The following is a 22,533-nucleotide window of genomic DNA, read 5'->3' as shown; positions in this document are numbered from 1 at the left end:
CATCACCCAAACATATTGCTCCACACTCACTCACACACTTTCTTTTCTGTTGCAGGTCAAAATGGCTCAGAACAGGAGGAGCAGGAGCGCACAGGCAGTGGACAAGTCAACACCCAACCAATATGTGCACTGGAGAATCGAGTGCTGCAAATCATTATGCGCCAGGTGGTGGGCACCGTTGTTGACTTGGGGACAACAACGGTATGTTCATCCCTACTCCTTCTTTTCACATCCCACTTCCTCCTCACCCCACACGCATTTCGCACTTTCCAACTACTGCTGAATACATGCATTTCTACCTTCCTGTCCCCCTCCCCTCACCTTAACCCAACTCTTGTGCCTTTATGCTTTCAGAGAATCAGCAAGCATCTTAGCAGCCACCGTATAGAGCGAGGTGAGAGAAGAGGAGGAGGAGGAAGAACACACCGCGTTTATGTATGACTCACCCGCAGTCACAAGCTCAGATACTGACACTACATCTTCTTTAGAGGATGGTAGAGTTGTGAGATCTGAACAAGGCACCAGGGATGAGTTGGCTGCAGCAAGGCCGGGGAAAGGATAGCTGTTGCACAGGACTTGGATGAGGACCTCAATGGGGAGACCTTGAGAAGAAGAGTAATGGGCATGCTCACGGAGCTGATAGGTGCAATGGCAAGAGTGTCCGAGAGCTTCTTGGTAATGATCAGGAGTGTAGAGGAGTCTGCCTCCAACATTGCACAAGGCTCTGCACACAATGGAGCCCATGATTTCCAGTCTACAACGGATGGTAGACTCCCAGAGCAGATGCTGTGTGTGATGGCCGATCTGGTAGCTTCCATTGCAGCACAGGCAGAGGTGAATCAACCTCTTAGTGCTGTAATGCAGTCTATGCTTGTTGGCATCCAATCTTAGACTGCCATACAACTTCTGACTGCTGCCATCATGGCTGGATCGACCAGGGATTTCACGGTGTTGCAGCAGGCCAACAATCTGTGCTCCAAGCATGCTGAGGTGCTGCCCCGGGGGAGTGGCAGTGGGTCAATGGAGCAGGAACCTCTCTCAGGATGACAGAATTTCTGCACCCACCACTGCCACTCTTCCATTGCTCTTGTCGCTGCCTCACATCCAGCCAGCCCAGACTGCTGAGGTGGTTCAGTCTACAGCCAGACCTTCCTGGTCCAGAGCTGGTCGAGAGCGTCCTCCAAGGCCATCTGAAGTCTCCTGCACGGACACTCAGCAACCTTCCACCAGCTCTGCTGCAGCCACTTGGCCAACATTTCATAGGAGCACGAGAGTAGGCAAAGGCATAGTAGTGACTAAGGGATTGCACAAGGGTGAATAGTTAATATTTTTGCTGTAAATTTGTGTTCACAGAATTTTAATAAATTTATTAATTCACTTACCATTCTTTTATGACGTCTGTCATTTCAGTGTTACGGCCTGTGAGAGGGATGGAATAATGGGCTAATATTTGGCAGATGGACACACAAAATTTGCGAAGGGATATAGACAGGATAAGTGAGTGGGCAAATATTTGGCAGATGGAGTATAATATGGGAAAGTGTGAGGTTATCCATTTTGGCAGGAAAAATAAAAAAACAATTTATTATTTAAATGGAGAGAAACTAAAAAATGCTGCCGTACAAAAGGACCTGAGGTCCTTGTGCATGAAACACAAAAAGTTAGTATGCAGGTACAGCAAGTAATCAGGAAGGCAAATGGAATGTTGGCCTTAATTGCAAGGGCGATAGAGTATAAAAGCAGAGACGTCCTGCTACAACTGTGCAGGGTATTGGTGAGGCCATATCTAGAGTATTGCATACTGTTTTGGTCTCCTTATTTAAGGAAAGATATATTTGCATTTGAGGCAATTCTATGGAATTCGCTGCCCCAGAGAGCTATGGAAGCTGGGTCATTGAATATATTTAAGGCGGAGAAAGACAGACTTTTGAGCGATAAGGGAGTGAAGGGTTATGGGGAGCGGGTAGGGAACATAAGAACATAAGAAATAAGAGCAGGAGTAGGCCATTTGGTCCCTCAAGCCTGCTCCACCATTCAATAAGGTCATGGCTGAAATTATTGAATGAAACTGTTGCAGTATGTGAAACTGATAAGAAACCACTGAAATTGCACGAACCTGACAGTTGTTGATCATTACTGATGATCTCTTTAAATAACTTCCCTGGAGCCAGCTTCCTGGATCTTCATGCCAGTTCTCCCTGCCGGCTTTTACTCCAGGTGCTAAGGTAAGTTGTGAGAATCAATTTAGCAGATTGGGCAGCCAGTGAGCGTTGCAAACTCACTGACGTCACAATCCACCTGGTTTTAATTTTCCCAGCGACACCTCTTACTGGCAGCACAATGGGGATGGGATTTGGTGTACAGCGCTAGATTCGACTCGCCCTGGTGATACTGCTCTAGTGCCCAGTTAGTGCCATCTTCTGGCTCAAACTGGTGGCGCTAAGGGGATGAATTTTTCTCCCTTGGACTCTTCATACAATTGTGTGATTCGTCATCAATTATAAACCCACAGCCTGGAGTGGTATATTTTCATACCACAGCACACCGGCAAACTCAAATGGTCCCATTTAGGTTGCAGCACTCTGTGTCCAGTGCTATCCAAGTTCTGGTGTTCTTTATAAGATGGCTTGTGTACTTTTCATATTGTTTATGTACGGGCTTATTCGAGTCTTTACACTCTTCAATAGACTCTATTCGGTACACTTCCCAAGGTTGACTCCCATTCTTTGATAACAATAGTGCCAGGACCAGCGGTAGGATTTCCTCATTCCTGCCTTCATTTTGGATGACCAAAATGTCATTCCCATCTGGCACATCATCTTATAGTCTATGTCATGGTTTCTTTGAACCATTTTCTCAGTTGTTCTTCATGAATAAACAAAGGAATTTGATTACCCTCTATGTTGTCCAGTACCTTCTGCACCACATTCATCATAAATGTCGCATAGAGGCGACACACAATACCTCTCGTAAGGTTTTGATTTTGGTTAGTCTCATTGTTTGCCAAAAATCTTTTTAACTGCCTCCTCATTTTCTCATTGTGTTCCCACATACTTTCTACCGGTATATCCATTCTGTTTACCCCTACTAACTTTGCTGTGGCTCCTATTCCTTGCCATTCTATAAGTCCTCTCTTTCTTTGTGAGTTAAACTGATTCTCCATATGTTCCCCATCTTCCTCTGCTCTTGGTCCCTGTTTTCTATTCTTTAAACATAGAAACATAGAAATCTACAGCGCAGAAGGAGGCCATTTTGGCCCACTGTGTCCGTGCCGGCCGACAAAAAGCCTCACGGCCCTTGGTCAGCATCCCTGAAGGTTACATATAAAGCTATGAACAATGAACAATGGCGGAAAGGCAAAGAGCACCCAGCCCAACCAGACCACCCCACACAACTGTGACACTCCTTACGCTGAAACATTCTACAATCCATCCCAACCGGAGCCATATGATCTCCTGGGAGAGGCAAAAACCAGATAAAAACCCAGGTCAATTGGGGGAAAAGATTTGGGAAAATTCCTCTACGACCCATCCAGGCGATTTACAATAGTCCAGGAGTTCACCCTGGCTGTATTCGATTCCCTGCAGTAGTTAACATCATGTCTGTGCCAGCCAACAAGATGTTATCCAGTCTAATCCCAATTACCAGCTCGAGGTCCGTAACCCTGCAGGTTACGGCACTTTAAGTACCCGTCAACCACCCTTCCAGGCAGTGAGTTCCAGATCCCTGCAACCCTCTGCGTGAAGAAACCCCCCCTCAAATCCCCTCTAAACCTTCCACCAACCACCTTAAAACTATTCCCCTTGCAGTAGACCTCTCCACCAATGGAAATAGGCCCTTGCTATCCACTATATCCAGGCCCTTCAAAATGTTGTACAACTCAATGAGGTCTCCTCTCAACCTCCTCTGTTCCAATGAAAACAAACCCAGCCTATCCAATCTGTCCTCATAACTAAGATTCTCCATTCCAGGCAGCATTCTAGTAAATCTCCTCTGTACCCTCTCTAGCACAACCACGTCCTTCCTATAATACGGTGACCAGAAATGCACACAGTACTCCAACTGTGGCCTAACCAGTGTTATACAATTTAAGCATAACCTTCCTGCTCTTATATTCTATGTCTCAGCCAATAAAGACAAGCATTCCGTATGCCTTCTTAACCACCTTATCCACCTGGCCTGTTAATTTCAGGGATCTGTGGACAAGCACTCCAAGGTCCCTTTGTTCATCTACATTATTAAGTGGCCTACCCCTTAATGTGTATACCCTTTCCTTATTAGCCCTCCCAAAGTGCATTACCTCACACTTCTCCGAATTACATTCCATTTGCCCTGCTCTGCCCACTTGATCAGTAGATTGATGTTCTCCTGCAGTCCATGACTTTCCTCTTCAGTATCAACCACACAGCCAATTTTAGTGTCATCTGCAAACTTCTTAATCATACTCCCTATATTCAAATCTAAATCATTGATATATGCCACAAAAAGCAAGGGACACCATACTGAGCCCTGCAGAACCCCACTGGAAACATTCTTCCAGTCACAAAAACATCCATCAACTATTACTCTTTGCTTCCTACTCTAAGCCAATTTTGGATCCAACTAGCCACTTTGCCTTGGATCCCATGGGCTTTAACCTATGTGACCAGTCTACCATGTGGGACCTTATCAAGGCCTCTGCTATATCCTCTTTTACTTCGCTCAACAGCCCGGGATGCATTTCATCCGGGCCTGGGAACTTATCTACTTTCATAGCTGCTATACCCCTTAATACTTCCTCTCTCACTATGTTTATTTCATCCAGCATATCATCATCATAGGCATATCACACTCCTCCTCGACAGCAGTATCTGCATGGCCCTTTTTGAAAACAGACGCAAAGTATTAATTAAGAACCATACCAACATCTTCCGCCTCCACATAAAGATTACCCTCATGGTCTCTAACAGTCCCTACTCTTTCTTTAGTTACCCTCTTAGAAATATAGAAACATACAAAATAGCTGCAGGAGCCTTCGAGCCTGTACCGCCATTCAATATGATCATAGCTGATCGTGCAACTTCAGTACCCCACTCCCGCCTTCTCTCCATCCCCCCGATCCCCTTAGCCGTAAGAAACATAGAAACATAGGAGTAGGCCATTCGGCCCTTCGAGCCCGCACCACCATTCAATAAGATCATGGCTGATCACATCTAACTCGCTCTTGACTATATCCAATGAACTGGACTCAACAACTTTGTGTGGAAGAGAATTCCACAGGTTCACCACTCTGGGTGAAAAAGTTTCTCCTCATCTCGGTCCTATATTACCCCTTATCCTTAGACTGTGACCCCTGGTTCTGGACTTCCCCAACATCGGGAACATTCTTCCTGCAACTAACCTGTCCAGTCCCGTCATAATTTTATATGTTTCTATGAGATTCCCTTCCATTCTTCTAAATTCCAGTGAGTATAAGCCTAGTCGATCCAGTCTTTCTTCATATGTCAGTCCTGCTTTCCCGGGAATTAGTCTGGTGAACCTTCGCTGCACTCCCTCAGTATCAGATTAGGAGACCAAAACTGCACACAATACTCAAGGTGTGGCCTCACCAAGGCCCTGTACAACTGCAGTAAAACCTCCCGGCTCCTATACTCAAATCCTCTCGCTATGAAGGCCAGCATGCCATTAGCTTTTTTTACTGCCTGCTGTACCTGCATGCCTATCTTCAGTGACTGATGTACCATAACACCGAGGTCTCGTTGCACCTCCGCTTTTACTAATCTGTCACCATTCAGTTAATAATCTGCCTTCCTGTTTATGCCACCAAAGTGGATAACCTCACATTTATCCACATTAAACTGCATCTGCCATGCATTTGCCCATTCACCTAACTGTCCAAGTCATCCAACAGCCTCTTGGCATTCTCCTCGCAGCTCACACTGCCACCCAGCTTAGTGTCATCTGCAAGCTTGGAGATATTACATTCAATTCCTTCGTCCAAATCATTAATGTATATTGTAAATAGCTGGGGTCCCAGCACTGAACCTTGCGGCACCCCACTAGTCACTGCCTGCCATTCTGAAAAGGACCTATTTATTCCCAATCTTTGCTTCCTGTCTACCAACCTATTCTCTATCCACGTCAATACATTACCACCAATACCATGTGCCTTAAATTTGCGCACTAATCTCTTGTGTGGGACCTTGTCAAAAGCCTTTTGAAAGTCCAAACAATCACATCCACTGGTTCTCCCTTATCCACTCGACTAGTTACATCCTCAAAAAGTTCGAGAAGATTTGTCAAGCATGATTTCCCTTTCATAAATCCATGCTGACTTGGACTGATCATGTCCCTGCTTTCCAAATGCGCCGCTATTACATCTTTAATAATTGATTCCAGCATTTTCCCCACCACCGATGTCAGGCTAACCGGTTTATAATTCCCAGTTTTCTCTCTCCTTTTTTTAAAACGTGGGGTTACATTAGCTACCCTCCAATCCATAGATACTGATCCAGAGTCCATGGAATTTTGGAAAATGACCACCAATGCATCTATTATTTCTAAGGCCACTTCCTTAAGTACTCTGGGATGCAGACGATCAGTTTCCCTAACACCATTTCCTGGCTAATAAGGATTTCCCTCAGTTCCTCCTTCTCGCTAGACCCTCGCACCCCTAGTATTTTCGGAAGGTTATTTGTGTCTTCCTTAGTGAAGACAGAACCAAAGTATTTGTTCATTGGTCGGCCATTTCCATGTTCCCCATTATGAATTCACCTCATTCTGACTGCAAGGGACCTACATTAGTCTTCACTAATCTTTTTCTCTTCACCTATCTATAGAAGCTTTTGCAGTCAGTTTTTATGTTCCCTGCAAGCTTACTCCCATACTCTATTTTCCCCCTCCTAATTAAACCCTTAGTCCTCCTCTGCTGAATTCTAAATGTCTCCCAGTCCTCAGGTTTGCTGCTTTTTCTGGCCAATTAATATGCCTCTTCCTTGGATTTAACACTATCCCTAATTTCCCTTGTTAGCCACGGTTCAGCCACCTTTCCTGTTTTAGACAGGGATGTACAATTGTTGAAGTTCATCCATGTGATCTTTAAATGTCTGCCATTGCTTATCCACCGTCAATCCTTTAAGTATCATTCACCAGTCTATCCTAGCCAAATCACGCCTCATGCCATCAAAGTTTCCTTTCTTTAAGTTCAGGTCCCTAGTCTCTGAATTAACTGTGTCACTCTCCATCTTAATGAAGAATTCTACTATATTATGGTCACTCTTCCCCAAGGGGCCACGCATGACCAAATTGCTAATTAATCCTCTCTCGTTACACAAGACCCAGTCTAGGATGGCCTGCTCTCTTGTTGGTTCCTCGACATATTGGTCTAGAAAATCATTTCTTATACTCTCCAGCAAATCCTCCTCCACAGTATTGCTACCAGTTTGGTTAGCCCAATCAACATGTAGGTTAAAGTCACCCATGATAACTGCTGTACCCTTATTGCACGCGTCCCTAATTTCCTGTTTGATGCTATCCCCAACCTCCCTACTACAGTTTGGTGGTCTGTACACAACTCCCACTAATGTTTCCTGCCCTTTGGTGTTTCACAGCTTTACCCATATCGATTCCACATCATCCAAGCTAATGTCCTTCCTTACTATTGCGTTAACCTCTTTAACCATTAATGCTACCTGACCTCCTTTTCCTTCCTGTCTATCCTTCCTGAATATTAAATACCCCTGGATGTTGAGTTCCCAGCCTTGGTTACCCTGGAGCCATGTCTCTGTAATCCCAATTACATCATACCCGTTAACAGCTATCTGCGCAGTTAATTCGTCCACCTTATTATGAATGCTCCTTGCATTGAGACTCAGAGCCTTCAGGCTTACTCTTCATATATTTATCGAACATCTTTGGGTTTTCCTTAATTTTACTAGCCAAGAATTTTTCATGCTCTCTCTTAGCATTCCTAATATCCTTTTTAATTTTGCCTCTTAACTTTCTATATTCCTCTAAAGGTTCTACAGTATTTAGCCGTCCGGATCCTCCCCTGTAAGTACTTAGACATCCAGGGGGCTCTAGAATTGTTATTCTCACCCTTTTCCTTTAAGGGTACATGTTTGGCCTGAGCTTTCCGGATCTCCTCCTTGAATGCCTCCCATTGTTCCAATACTGATTTACCCACAAGTAGCTGTTTCCAGTCCACTGTGGCCAAATCACTCCTTAACTTAGCAAAATTAGCTTTTCCCCAATTTGAGACTTTTATTCCAGGCCTATCCTTGTCCTTATCCATAACTAACTTGAATCTGACTGAATTATGGGAACCTGAGAATAAATTCAATTGAGAAGGAAGTAAAGCAGATATTGGATAATAAGAATCTCCCATTAAGTGTTCTCCCATTAATACTCCTTCAACCTGCCCAGCTTCATTCCCCAAAACTAAATCCAAAACCGCCCCCTCTCGTGTTGGGCTTGTTACATACTGACTAAAAAGGTTCTCTTGAATGCATTTTAAGAATTCCGCACACACTATATTTGTCCCAATCAATATTTGGATAGTTAAAATCCCCTACTATTACTAACCTATAGTTTTTGGACTTCACAGCAATTTGCCGACATATTTGCGCCTCTATCTCCCTCCCACTGTTTGCGGGTCTATCATACACACCCAACAGTGTGAGCGCCTCTTTTTTATTTTTTAGTTCAACCCATATGGCCTCATTTGATGATCTCTCTAACATATCATCCCTCCTCACCGCTTTAATAGTTTCTTTAATCAATACCACAACCGCCCCCCGCCCTTTTTACCCTCCTCTCTGTCTTGTCTAAAAATCGTGTAACCAGGAATATTGATCTGCCAAACCTGCCCCTCTTTCAGCCATGTTTCTGTAATGGCTATAATGTCATAGTCCCAAGTATCTACCTGTGCTCTTAACTCATCCGCCTTATTCGCTATACACCTTGCATTAAAGTATATACCAGTTAGCACAGGAAGACCTCCTTGCTTTCTACTTACCTACAGGCCCTACAGAGGGCCTTTTTCCTCTGTCTTACAGATTCGCTTTCTAGATTCTTATCCAATATCTGCTTTACTTCCTTCTCAATTGAATTCATTCTCAGGTTCCCATCCCCCTGCCAAGCTAGCTTAAACTCTCCCCAACAGCACTTGCAAAACTTCCCTCGAGGATATTGGTCCTGGCGCTGTTGAGGTGCAACCTGTCCAGTTTGTACAGGTCACATCTTCCCCCAGAGGCAGTCCCAGTGCCTCAAGAATTTAAAGGCCCCTCCAGCTAAGCGCCCATCCTCTCTATCCTGCTATTCTTGTACTCATTAACACGTGGTACCGGTAGTAACCTGGAAATTACTACCTTTGAGGTTCTACCCTTTAATGTTCTTAGCTCCCTAAATTCTACCTATGTCGTTGGTCCCGATATGGAAAACGACCCCTAGCTGTTTACCCTGCCCCGCGTCTGCTCTGTGACATCCTTGACCCTGGCACCAGGGAGGCACCATACCATTCGTGAGTCATGTCTGCAGCCACAGAAATGACTCTATGTTCTCCTAACTATAGAACCCCCTATCACTAGAGCTCTTTTATTCTTCATCCCTCCCCACTGTGCAGCTGAGGTATCCATGGTGCCTTGAAATTGGCTCTGGCTGCACTCCCAAGAGGCACCATCACCCTCACCGATACTCAGAAGTGAATATTGGTTTGAATATGAGATAGACTCACGGGGGCACTCCTGCACTACCATCCGAGTGTTCATACTTCATCTGGTGGTCAGCTTCTTCCCCTCAGCTTAAACGCTTTTAAGTTGCGGGTTGACTGTAGTGTATGGAGAAAGAGTCAGACTGAACACTGTGAGATCAAAATAAAGTGTGACCTTAGTCTTTTGTTTGTAGGTCTCAGAATGCCTCTCCTTTGGGACTCTGGGGAATGAGCCCTCTGGTGGCTGTCAGAGTAAATATAAGTCCACATATATAACACCATTCCCCCCCAAAGACAACAGTGTAACTATTTACAATGTGAGTCGATCTGGGGCCCTTCTTGCCCTGGTTGATCGTCTCGGTGTGAAAGTTGGTATTGTTGAATCATTTGTTGGGCCCTGCAGGGCTGCTGTGAATGATGGGTTCTGCTTCGTGGTCAACCGTGGTGTCGTTTTCCACTGGTGTGTATGTTGGGGGAATCAAAAAAAGTAGGGTCCAAGGTGGGTTGCTCAGGCTAGTCCGTGAATCTGAGTTTGATTTGGTCCAAGTGTTTCCGGTAAATGAGTCCATTTGAAAGTTTGACCCGAAACATTCTGCTCTCCTTTTTGGCCCCAACAGTGCCGGGAAGCCACTTGTGACCTTGTCCATAATTTAATACAAATACAGCATCATTGACTTCAATCTCGCATGACACATTTGCGCTATCATCGTATGCACTGTGTTGAAGCCGCCTGCTCTCGACCTGTTCATGTAGATCAGGGTGAACTAACAAGAGCCTTGTCTTAAGTGCTCTTTTCATGAGCAGTTCAGCAGGTGGGATCCCAGTGAGTGAGTGGGGTCTTGTGCGATAGCCAAGCAGGACTCGGGATAGGCGAGTCTGCAGTGAGCCTTCAGTTACCCTCTTCAAGCCTTGCTTGATGGTTTGCACTGCTCTCTCTGCCTGACCATTGGACACTGGTTTAAACGGGGCAGATGTGACATGTTTGATCCCGTTACGGGTCATGAATTCTTTGAACTCAGCACTGATAAAACATGGCCCGTGGTCGCTCACCAGAACATCGGGTAAGCCGTGAGTGGCAAACATGGCCTGCAGGCTTTCAGTAGTGGCAGCGGATGTACTAGCCGACATTATTTCACATTTAATCCACTTCGAGTACGTGTCTACAACCACAAGGAACATTTTACCTAAGAACGGGCCTGCATAGTCGACGTATACCCTAGACCATAAACTTCGCAGCGCCTCCCTGGGTACACTGCTTAACTGCGAGCATGTATTACATCTGTGAACGCAGGACTCTAAGTCCGCATCGATACCGGGCCACCACACGTGGAACCTGGCTAGCACTTTCATCATTACGATGCCTGGGTGGGTACTGTGGAGGTCATTGATGAAGGTGTCTCTGCCCTTCTTGGGGACCACAACTCGATTGCCCCACAGAAGGCAGTCTGCCTGTATAGACATTTCATCTTTGCGCCATTGGAACGGCTTTATCTCTTCCTGCATTTCCACTGGGACACTGGAGCAGCTCCCGTGAAGCACACAGTTTTTGACCAGAGATAATGAGGGGTCCTGGCTTGTCCAGGTTTTGATCTGCCGGGCAGTGACGGGTGATTGTTCACTCTCAAATGCTTCCATAACCATGGTTAGATCTGCGGGCTGCGCCATTTCCACTCCCGTGATGGGCAATGGCAGCCTACTGAGAGCATCGGCGCAGTTTTCTGGTGCCTGGCCTGTGGCGGATGGCATAGTTGTATGCGCACAACGTGAGCGCCCATCTCTGGATGCGGGCCGTGCATTGATATTTATCCCTTTACTCTCGGAAAACAGGCTTATGGTCAGTTTCCAATTCGAATTTTAGCCCAAACAGTTATTGATGCATTTTCTTTACCTCATAGACATACGCTAATGCTTCTTTTTCAATCATGCTGTAGGATCTCTCGGCCTTAGACAGACTCCTGGATGCATAAGCAACCGGTTGCAGTTTCCCGAAATCATTAGCTTGTTGCAATACACACCCGACACAATATGACGACGCGTAGTACCAAACGCTTACATGGATCATAGAACACAAGCAATTTGTTTGAGCATAACAATTTTCTCGTTTTACAAAGGCATTTTTTTGGCTTTTGACCCAAACCCATTTGCCTCCTTTTCGTAGTAAGACATGTAGTGGTTCTAGCAGGGTGCTGAGACCCGGTAAGAAGTTACCAAAGTAGTTCAATAGTCCCAGAAACGACCACAGCTCCGTCACATTCTGTGGCCTCGGTGCATTCTCGATTGCCTCCTTCTTCGTATTGGTGGGCCTGATGCCGTCCGCCGCAATCCTCCTTCCCAGGACCTCCACTTTAGGCACCAGGAAAACGAACTTCGTGCGTTTTAACCCGAGCCCCACAAGTTTGAGTCGACTAAGAACCTCCTCCAGGTTCTGCAGGTGCTCGACTGTTTTCCGACCAAGATGTCGTCCTGGAAGACCATGGTATGCGGGACCAACTTCAGTAAACTTTCTATGTTTCTCTGGAATATCGCCGCAGCTGATCGGATTCCAAACGGACATCTGTTATAAACAAAAAGACCTTTGTGCGTGTTGATGCAGGTGAGGGCATTCGATGATTCCTCCAGTTCCAGCGTCATGTAAGCTGAAGTCAGTTCCAACTTCATGAACATCTTTCCTCCAGCTAGCATTGCAAAGAAGTCGTCGGCCTTTGGGAGTGGGTATTGGTCCTGCAGGGAGAAACGATTGATAGTTACTTTATAATCGGCACAGATTCTGACGGTGCCATCTCCCTTGAGGACTGGGACAATAGAACTGGCCCACTCACTGAACTCGATCGGTGAAATAATGCTCTCTCTTTATAGCCAGTCTAGCTCGATCTCTACCCTTTCTCTCATCATGTACATACTGCTCTCGCCCTGTGATGGATGGGTCGCGCCTCCAGAATTAGGTGGAGCTACACTTTTGCTCCTTGGAATTTCCCGATGCCTGGTTCGAACAGCGAAGGAAATTTGTTTAAAACCTGTGCACACGAAGTGTCATCAGCGGGCAATAGCGCTCGGATGTCATCCCAGTTCCAGCGTATCTTTCCCAGACAGCTCCTGCCGAGCAGCGTGGGACCATCGCCCGGTAGCTCCCAGAGTGGTACTTGTGCACCGCTCCATCATAGAAGACCTTTACGGTAGCACTGCCGATGACAGAAATCAGTTCTTTTGTGTAAATTCTTAGTTCGTGCGAATTGGAGTTAAGACTGGCCTTGAGGCCTTGTTGCACCATAACCTTTCGAAAGTCTTTTTGCCCATGATGGACTGGCTTGCACCCGTGTCCAGCTCCATTGACACCGGGAGCCCATTTAGTTCAACATTCAGTATTATCGGGGGACAATTCGTGGTGAATGTGTGTACCCCATGTACCTCTGCCTCCTCTATCTGAGGCTCTGTTTATTCATGATCCTCCTCTGCAACCTGGTGGTTTGCAGGTTTAACAGACTGAGCAGCTCGCCTGCACACTCGTTGGAGGTGTCTCATTGTTCCACAGCCCTTGCAAACGTATCCTTTGAATCGGCATGAATGGAAACGATGATCATCCCCGCAGTGCCAACAAGGTATTAATGTCCTTGCATTCATCACCCTTGATGGTGGACTCTGAGACATCTGCGGACGTGTAGCTGCAGGTATGTGTGACCTGCCCTGTATGTTATAATTCGAAAAAAACATCACTTTGTTCACAGTACTTGTAGCAGCACTTGTGTGCTGAGAGATTTGCTTCGTATTGTCACTGGTGGCAATGAACGCCTGGGCTATCGCTATGACCTTACTCAAGGTTGGGGTCTCTACAGTCAAAAGTTGGCGAAGTATGGTTTCGTGGCCAATGCCAAGTACGAAAAAATCTCTGAGCATGTGCTCCAAATGTCCTTCAAATTCGCAATGTTCTGCAAGGCGTCTTAGCTCTGCGACATAACTCTCGCCACTTCCTGGCCTTCAGACCTTTTGTAGGTGTAGAACCGGTATCTCGCCATCAGAACGCTTTCCTTCAGGTTCAAATGCTCTCGGACCAATTTGCACAAATCGTCGTACGATTTCTCCGTGGGTTTCGCTGGAATGAGCAGATTCTTCATGAGGCCATACGTTGGTGCCCCACAGACGGTGAGGAGGATCGCCCTTCGTTTGGCAACACTCTCTTCCCCATCTAGCTCATTGGCCACGAAGTATTGGTCGAGTCGCTCCACAAAAGTTCCCTAATCATCTCCCTCCGAATATTTCTCCAGGATGCCCACTGTTCTCTGTATCTTTAGGTTCACTATCTGTACCTCGTCGCCAGTTGTAGTGTATGGAGAAAGAGTCCGACTAAACACTGAGCTCAAAGTAAAGTGTGACCTTAGTCTTTTATTTGCAGATCTCCAGAGTGCCTCTCCAACCTTTGAAGCCTTCTTAAATGCCTGTGCTCCCAAGGGATTATGGGATCCCTTGGGACACCGGGGAATGAGCCCTCTGGTGGCTGTACAGAGTAAATACAAGTCCACATATATAACAGTGACCACCTCCTGAAACGTGCTATCCACGTAGCTCTCAGCTTTGGGATGCACCGTATTGACTCTAGCTGCCGCTCAAGCTCCGAAATGTGGAGCTCGAGTAGTTGCAGCTGGAGCAAAGTCCAGGACTTCCCACATGCCACAGGATGTGCACTCTACGGGACTGAGCTGCCTTGCCATCCTTCTAATTAGACTTATCTAATTTAAAATCAAATTAAAAACGAAAAGAGAGAAAAAGAGAGATACTTACCAATCAAACAGCCACACTTACCTGCCCGAACGAAAGGCTGTGAGATCCTCCTCAGAAGTGAATTCCTTGCCTACCTCCGGCCCTCCTGCTCCACGGACTCCTGGTCTCTCGAACTCCTGGCGTTACGGATTCCTGGTTTCCCGAACTCACTCCTTTCCTATGACTCCTACCATGTTGTCTATTAACTGTGAATAACTCCCTTCACCATCTAATTGACTGATTCAAGCTCATGTTTAACACAACCGGTACAATTTCAAAACGCACATCGTTATATAATACATTTCCTGATTCAATTACTTCTAGTCCATTAATTTTGGGTTCTTTTTCTGGATTAGACATATGGGGCTGTTTTGGTGAGGTGGGATGTCCTTTTTATTTGGTCCCACATATGTTTTAGTATTATGATGATCAACATCAATGTTTGCACTTGACAAACCAATAGATAATATTACTTATCAACCCAAGACATTTCTTACTTTAAAATAACCTGCTGTCATTACCTTTTTAGTTTGAATTGAAGTCTTTTACAATGTACTTTAATTACTTTTAGTTCTAGTGTGATACTAACTCTTTAACTGAATCCTATTAATTCCGTGACCAATTTAGTGTTTGGGGTCAGGGTGTGTCCCATTCCACCTGGTTCAGGGGAGTCTTCCTGGTAGCCTACATATGAGACTCCCAATCTTCCCAAGGAGCCAGCCTTAGGATTCTTTCTCTGTTACCACCAAAATTATGCTACTGAGAGGCAAAACCTCAGTTTGTCACTGATGACAAACTTAACCTTTTTATCATAGAATCATAAGTTGTGTTTCTCGCTCTCTCCTTACCCAGTTTGTGTTTCTCGCTCTCATAGAATCACAGAATCATAGAAAGAAGCCATTTTGGCCCATCGTGTCCGTTCCGTCCGACAAAGCCTAATCCCACTTTGCAGCTCCTAATCCGTAACCTTGCAGGTTACGGCACTTCAAGTGCACATCCAAGTACATTTTTAATGTGTTGAGGGTTTCTTCCTTTACCATCCTTTCAGGCAGTGAGTTCCAGACTCCCACCACCCTCTGGATGAAAACATGTCACCTCAAATCCCCTCTAAACCTACTACCAATTACTCAGTATCTGTCATAAGCCTCCCTTTTTTGCTTTATCCTACCCTGTATGCTCCTTGACATCCAGGGGGCTCTAGATTTGTTAGTCCCACCCTTTTTCTTGAAAGAACATACTTGCTCTGGACCCTCAGGATCTCCTCCTTGAATGCCTCCCACTGCTCCGACACTGATTTACCTTCCAGCAGCTGTTTCCAGTCCACTTTGGCTAAATCACATCTCAGTTTCATAAAATTGGCTTTCCCCCAATTGAGAACTTTTATTCCTGGTCTATCTTTGTCGTTTTCTCTAACTACGCTAAATCTAACTGAATTGTTATCACTTGCACTAAAATGCTCTCCCACTGATACCCCTTCCACCTGCCCAGCTTCATTCCCTAAAACTAAGACCAGAACCACCACCTTCCTTGTTGGGCTTGCTACATACTGGCTAAAAAAGTTCTCCTGAATGCATTTTAGGAATTCTGCACCCTCTATCCTTTCACTCTAATTCTATCCCACTTAATATTAGGGTAGTTGAAATCGTCCACTATTACTGCCCTATTTTTTTGCACTTCTCAGAAATGTGCCTACAAATTTGCTCTTCTATATCCCTCTGACAGTTTGGGGGTCTATAGTACACTCGCAGCAGTGTGATCGCCCCCTTCTTTGTTCTTCAATTCAACCCATATAGCCTCATTTGATGATCCTTCTAACATATCATCCCTCCTTAAAGTTGTAATTGTTTCTTTAATTAATACTACAACCCCCCCTCCTTTTTTATCCCCCTCTCTACACCTTCTGAAAACCCTGTAAACAGGAATGTTGAGCTGCAATACCTGCCCTTTTAGTCATGTCTCAGACCTATAATATTGTACTCCCAAGTGTCTATCTGTGCTCTCAGCTCCTGTGCCTTATTCCCTATACTCCTTGCATTGTGGTCGTCTGCTTCTTCATGGAGGTAGCTTCTCACTTGGATCCATGTTTTGTTATGGAACCTGCAATGTCATATAGGCAGTCCCTCAGAATCGAGGAAGACTTGCTTCCACTCTTAGCATGAGCTCTTAGGTGGCTGTACAGTCCAATACGAGAACCACAGTCTCTGTCACAGGTCGGACAGATACTCATTGAGGGAGAGGGTGGGCGGGGAGCCTGGTTTGCCGCACGCTCCTTCCGCTACCTGCGATTGATTTCTGCATGCTCTCGGCGACGATACTCGAGTAGCTCAGCGCCCTCCCGAATGCACTTCCTTACTTGTCATTGGGTTGCAAAAAACCTGTAATGTACCCCACCTTCAGCTTGTAGTTGATTTGTCCAGACAGAGACAGGCCTCAGCCTCCCTGATTTTTTAAATTTCTGGCCTCCCAATAAACTTTTTTTTTTCAGCAGTTAGCCCTGAAACTGACAAATCATTTTAGTTCTAAAGTAATCCTAATTTGATCAGCATTCTCTTTACTTTTAATTTGAATCCCTCTGACAGGTAGCAGTGTGTTTAACGCGATCCTGATTATTTCAAAGTTGATTCTTTCTACTTAAAGTCAGATTGGACATTTTATTCCCCAAAATATGCCAGAGAGAAATTCAGTCTGCAAGATGAGAGATGTTAGTTACCTTTAACACAAAAACTTCTTTCTGAATATATAGTTTGGACCTTTTAAAAAATAAAATTTGATTATCCCCTTAAATTTCAGATAAATTTCCCTTCCCGAGTGCTTGAACAGCATCTCTTATAAATTTATCTAATCAATTTTAATTTCAGAAATAAATTATGATTTTGCAAAGAAGACAAAAGTAACAATTGCATTTGGATACAAGTTGTTTATCTTCCCCTTCAAGCAATGTGTTTTGCAAAATAAGATACGATCCCAATAAGTTAAAGTCTTAAGTCCAATTTTGTCACCATGCTGCAACATTCGATGTCTGCAGATAAATATTACATTTTTAAAACTGCTGTATCTCGTGCTATACCATCAACCTTCATTCGGTCCTGGAACCTGTGAACCCTGTTTATAAGAACAAAGAAACCGAGAATCCATTGTGACTCTGCTTAAGTGCTTAATGCGTTCATTTGACAATCCATAATTTCCTTCTGTCACTGTGAGAAAATATCTACTTGAATTAACAAACTTAAATTTAATAATGCCCCATATATATTTACATCCAGCAATATAAAGGTGGTTCCTTGTTGAATTAAGAAAACAGCTGTCAGTGGAAAGGGTTAACTTCTTTGTAGGGTTGTAAGAAAGTGGAGCAAAACATTGTTGGACGCCATTGTGTCACTTCACACAAATTTAAGAAATCTTTCCCAAATCTTTCAGACACTATATCTTTTTTATATTTTTTCCTTCAGTCATTGTACCTTTTAAAACTTGCACACTTTAGGACACACTTTCACACAACTGAAATTCCAGCATCCTTTAAGGTTCCTTTCACTCAGTAATCTTGTGTTTTATTTTTCTTGGCACAGAAGCCAGCAGCAGGTACATCAGCCTCAGTGACGGTTTCAACTTTACATTTCTTTTTTCGCCAATTAATACATTTTGAAGTCGGATCATGGGCTCCCAGGCCGCCTGCAATTTCTGCGGTCTGGAAGAGTCCATGTTCCATGTTTTTATGGAATGTACGAGGTTGCAGCCCCTATTCCATTATTTAAAGGGGCTGCTCCTCAAATTCTGGTTGCACTTCAGTCCCACACTCCTGATCTTTGGGCACCCTGTGCGGAAGGGAGCGGGTAGGTCCAAAGGCCTCCTCGTAGGACTGCTCCTGGGCACAGCCAAGGGGCCATCAGCCAGTCCAGGCAGCGGGCGGTCGAGGGGTCGTTCAGCCCGACTGCCTGCCTCTCTTCCGCGGTTACATCCGAGGCAGGGTGTCCCAGTATGCTCGTGGCCTTCTGCGAGAGGTGGACTCCGGAGGGACTGGAGTGCATCATCACGCCCGGCAACCAAATTTTAATTTGATTTTATATGTTTTAAAGTTTAATTTGTTTTATTGTGCCGGATTTTAGTGTCCCCTCCCTTTTAGCCAGGGGGCACTTGTATAATTTTGTGGCTTTAGTGCCGCAAAAAAATCCCACAAAAAAAAAACAAAATAGGGCACTTGAAAACTGTTTAGAGTGTCACCCCCTTTTAATCAGGGTGCGCTTGATTTAATTGATTTTGTTTTTGCAACAAAAAAGTTGTAGAGCTGTTGCATTGTGAGTGGCTTAGCCAGTCACCTGATGTTCACAAGACTCAACAAAACCCCAGTCAGTTGAGTCTAGGTCATCCACGATGAGGTATGCAGTTGTGAGCCTTGTGGATGAACTGGTAATGTGTAGTGTGATTGTTAAACCTTTGTTAATAATAGTACTGAATAACAATGTGTTGCTATGATTTTTTAAGCAAAGAACCCATGAAACAGATGCAATACAGCCACGTTGTGTGCAAACGTGAACTGCATAATGTAACAACTGCCTGCCTTTATAATCTTCTGCCCGTATCCTCCATGAGGGTACTTTGTTATTATCATTTAACATTTTATTTTTACAGTTGTTCTCAGTTTGGCCCTTTCCTTCTTGGATTCGGCTTTTATCACACTTTATTGTAATGTCCCTGTAAGGGTCACTGTTGCCCTCTTCAAAACAACTTTCCTAAATGTGCTTTTAGACTAACCCTCTACCCACAACATCCACGATAATATTGCTTTCTTAAATCGAGACCCTGTCTGCTCTCTCAGGTGGATAAAAGATCCCATGGCACTATTTCGAAGAAGATCAAGGGAGTTATATCCGGTGTCCTGGCCAATATTTATCCCCTCAATTAACATCGCTAAAATAGATCATCTGGTCATTGTCACATCGCTGTTTGTGAGAGCTTGCAGTTGCAAATTGGCTGCCACATTTCCTACATTACAATAGTGACTACGTTTCAAAAGTACTTCATTGGCTGTAAAGCGCTTTGGGACGTCTGGTGGTCATGAAAGGCGCTATTTAAATGCAACTCTTTCTTTTTTTCTCTTAAAAAAAGTAAATCTAGGAATGCTTTCAATTACATTTTAAGGGAAATCCAACAATAGTCAGTAATTTAACATTAGGACCGAACTGCAGCATAGCTTCCTTGTCTGAACAGTGGTCTGCTGTGTTTGTTTTTTGATTCAGATGAATGGGAGAACTGGAAAATATGGGTTCAAGAGTATATATATCCGCCAAACAGTGAGCCAGACTATACTTCAATCCTAGTACCAAATGTTGACAATGTTAGGACTAACTTTCTTGTGGATACCATAGCTAAACAAAATAAGGTAAGTGCATAATAATTATTATTTATTGTTACGTCTAATACAAGTAATATTACATGGCCTAGAAAGCCGGCAGTGCCTGGAAACGGGTGTGCGGGGGCAGGACGCGCACTGCACATCCCTGTTCCTCTTTGGCCTTGTCCGTAGCTTCCAGGGTTGGGGCATACACACTGATGATTGTAGCATACTGGTTCCGGGTTAGGGTGAGCCGAAGGGTCATGAGACATTCGTTTATCCCGTAAGACGCCAAACTAGCTCATTTTTGATGGTGAAGCCAACCCCATGGAGACCCCATGGCGTTTTTTTTCTGGTTTGCCTTTCCAGAATAAGGTATCAAAGCCTCCTTGAAAAAATGTAACATCCCCACCAACTCTTGGGAATCCCTGGCCCAAGACCACTTAAAGTAGAGGAGAAGCTTCTGAGATGGCGCCGAACACTTCGAGTCTCTTGGTTGGGAGCACACAGAAGCCAAGTATAAACAGCGGAAGGTGCGTACGACAAATCAAGCACCCCACCCACACATCCCTCCAACCACTATCTGCCCTACCTGTGACAGAGAATGTAGATCCCGCATTGTTCTCGTCATAAATTTAAGGCAGCTATAGATAATTTCTTAAATGATAAGGGGATAAGGGGTTATGGGGAGCAGGCTGGGAAGTGGAGCTGAGTCCATGATCAGATCAGCCATGATCTTATTGAATGGCGGAGCAGGCTCGAGGGGCCATATGGCCTACTCCTGCTCCTATTTCTTATGTTCTTCTGCATGGAATCCCTATGATGTGAAAAACAGAAGAGCTTATTTACAAACAGTGACATCTGACCTTGAAGAATAGTTATGAAGTGTAAGGATATAAACATTTCACACAACAATCCGGTGGACTCAGACTTTTGAGAAGTGAGGTTCAGAACAAATATGTTCCCACAAAGAAAAAGGGTGGGACTCCCAAATCTGGAGCCCCCTGGATATCAATGGGAACACAGGGTAGGATAAAACAAAAAAGGGAAGCTTATGTAAGAGCTAAATACTGCAAGAAGCTGTTAGAAAGTGCAGGGGTGAAATTAAAAATGAAATTAGGAAAACAAAGAGATGGCATGAAAAAATACAGAAATATAGAAATTTACAGCACAGAAGGAGGCCATTTCAGCCCATCGTGTCCACGCCGGCCGACAAAGAGCAGTATGGCACTCGGTCAGCAGCCCTGAAGTTTACATATAAATCTATGAACAATGAACAATAGCGGACAGATAAAGAGCATCCAGCCCAACCAGTCCACCTCACACAACTGCGATACTCCATGTATCACAACATTTTACACTCCACCCTACTCAGAGCCACGTGATCTACTCGGAGAGGCAAAAAAACAGGTAAAAACCCAGGGGCAATTGGAGAAAAAAATCTGGAAAAATTACTCTCCGACCCATCCAGGCGATCAAAACTAATCCAGGAGATCACTCTGGCCGTATTAGATTCCATGATGTACTTACCATCGTGTCTATGCCAGCCAACAAGAGGTTATCCAGTCTAATTGCACTTACCAGCTCTCGGTCCATAACCCTGCAGGTTACGGCACTTCAAGTGCACATCCAAGACCCATTTAAATGTGGTGAGGGTTTCTGCCTCTACCACCCTTCTAGGCAGCGAATTCCAGATCCCCACAACCCTCTGCGTCAAGAAGCTTCCCCTCAAATTCCCTCTAAACCTTCCACGAACCATCTTAAACCTATGCCCCCTCGTAATTGACTCTTCCACGAAGGAAAATAGGCCCTTGCTATCCATTATATCCAGGCCCCTCAAAATTTTATACAGTAATTACAGGCCAATAAGTTTAATCTTGGTAGTGGGCAAATTATTGGAATCAATTCTGAGGGACAATATAAACCTTCATTCAGAAAGACACAACTTAATCAAAGACAGTCAGCATGGATTTGTTAAGGGAAGGTCATGTCTGACGAACTTGATTGAATTATTTTAGGAGGTAACAAGGGAGAGTCGATGAGGGCAGTGCGTTTGATGCAGACAACATGGATTTTAGCAAAGCTTTTGACAAAGTGCCACATGACAGGCTGTTCAAAAATGTAAAAGCCCATGGGATCCAAAGCCAAGTGGCAAGTTGGATCCAATATTGGCTCAGTGGCAGGAAGCAAAAGGGTAATGGTCGACGGGTGTTTTTGTGACTGGAAAGCTGTTCCAGTGAGGTTCCCCAGGGCTTAGTACTAGGTCCCCTGCTTTTGGTGGTATATATCAATGATTTAGACTTCAATGTAGTGGGCATGATTAAGAAGTTTTCACATGATACGAAAATTGGTCGTGTGGTTGATAGTGAGGAAGAAAGCTGTAGACAAAAGGAAGCTATCACTGGACTGGTCAGATGGGCAGAAAAGGGGTAGATGGAATTGAATCCAGAGAAATGCATTTGGGGAGGACTAACAAAGCAAGGGAATACAGAATAAATGGTAGGAGACTGAGAAGTGTAGAGGAAAAGAGAAACTTTGGAATGCATGTCCACAGATCGCTTAAGGTAGCAGGACAAATAAATAAGAAGGCACATGGGATACTTTCCAATATTAGAAATATAGAAACATAGAAAATAGGTGCTGGAGCAGGCCATTTGGCCCTTCGAGCCTGCACCACCATTCTGATCATTCACCTCAGGACCCCTTTCCTGCTATCTCTGTCCCTGACGACTACATGTGCGGGAAGTGTATCCGCCTCCAGCTC

General features: G+C 44.7%; 1 protein-coding gene across 2 annotated transcripts in view; it reads left to right on the top strand.

The window, feature by feature from the left end:
* Window positions 1–22,533, top strand: part of LOC139267485 (dynein axonemal heavy chain 8-like) — a 2,569,686-nt gene that overhangs the window by 1,887,662 nt on the left and 659,491 nt on the right. For both annotated transcript variants that reach the window (XM_070885867.1, XM_070885866.1), the window contains one exon: window positions 19,675–19,817. In XM_070885867.1, the coding sequence (XP_070741968.1) occupies window positions 19,675–19,817 (143 nt within the window). The remainder of the gene's footprint in view (window positions 1–19,674; window positions 19,818–22,533) is intronic.

Source organism: Pristiophorus japonicus, chromosome 7 (genome assembly GCF_044704955.1).
Source record: "Pristiophorus japonicus isolate sPriJap1 chromosome 7, sPriJap1.hap1, whole genome shotgun sequence".
NCBI classification, from domain to species: Eukaryota; Metazoa; Chordata; class Chondrichthyes; family Pristiophoridae; genus Pristiophorus; species Pristiophorus japonicus.
This window is presented reverse-complemented; position numbering and strand designations above follow the sequence as displayed.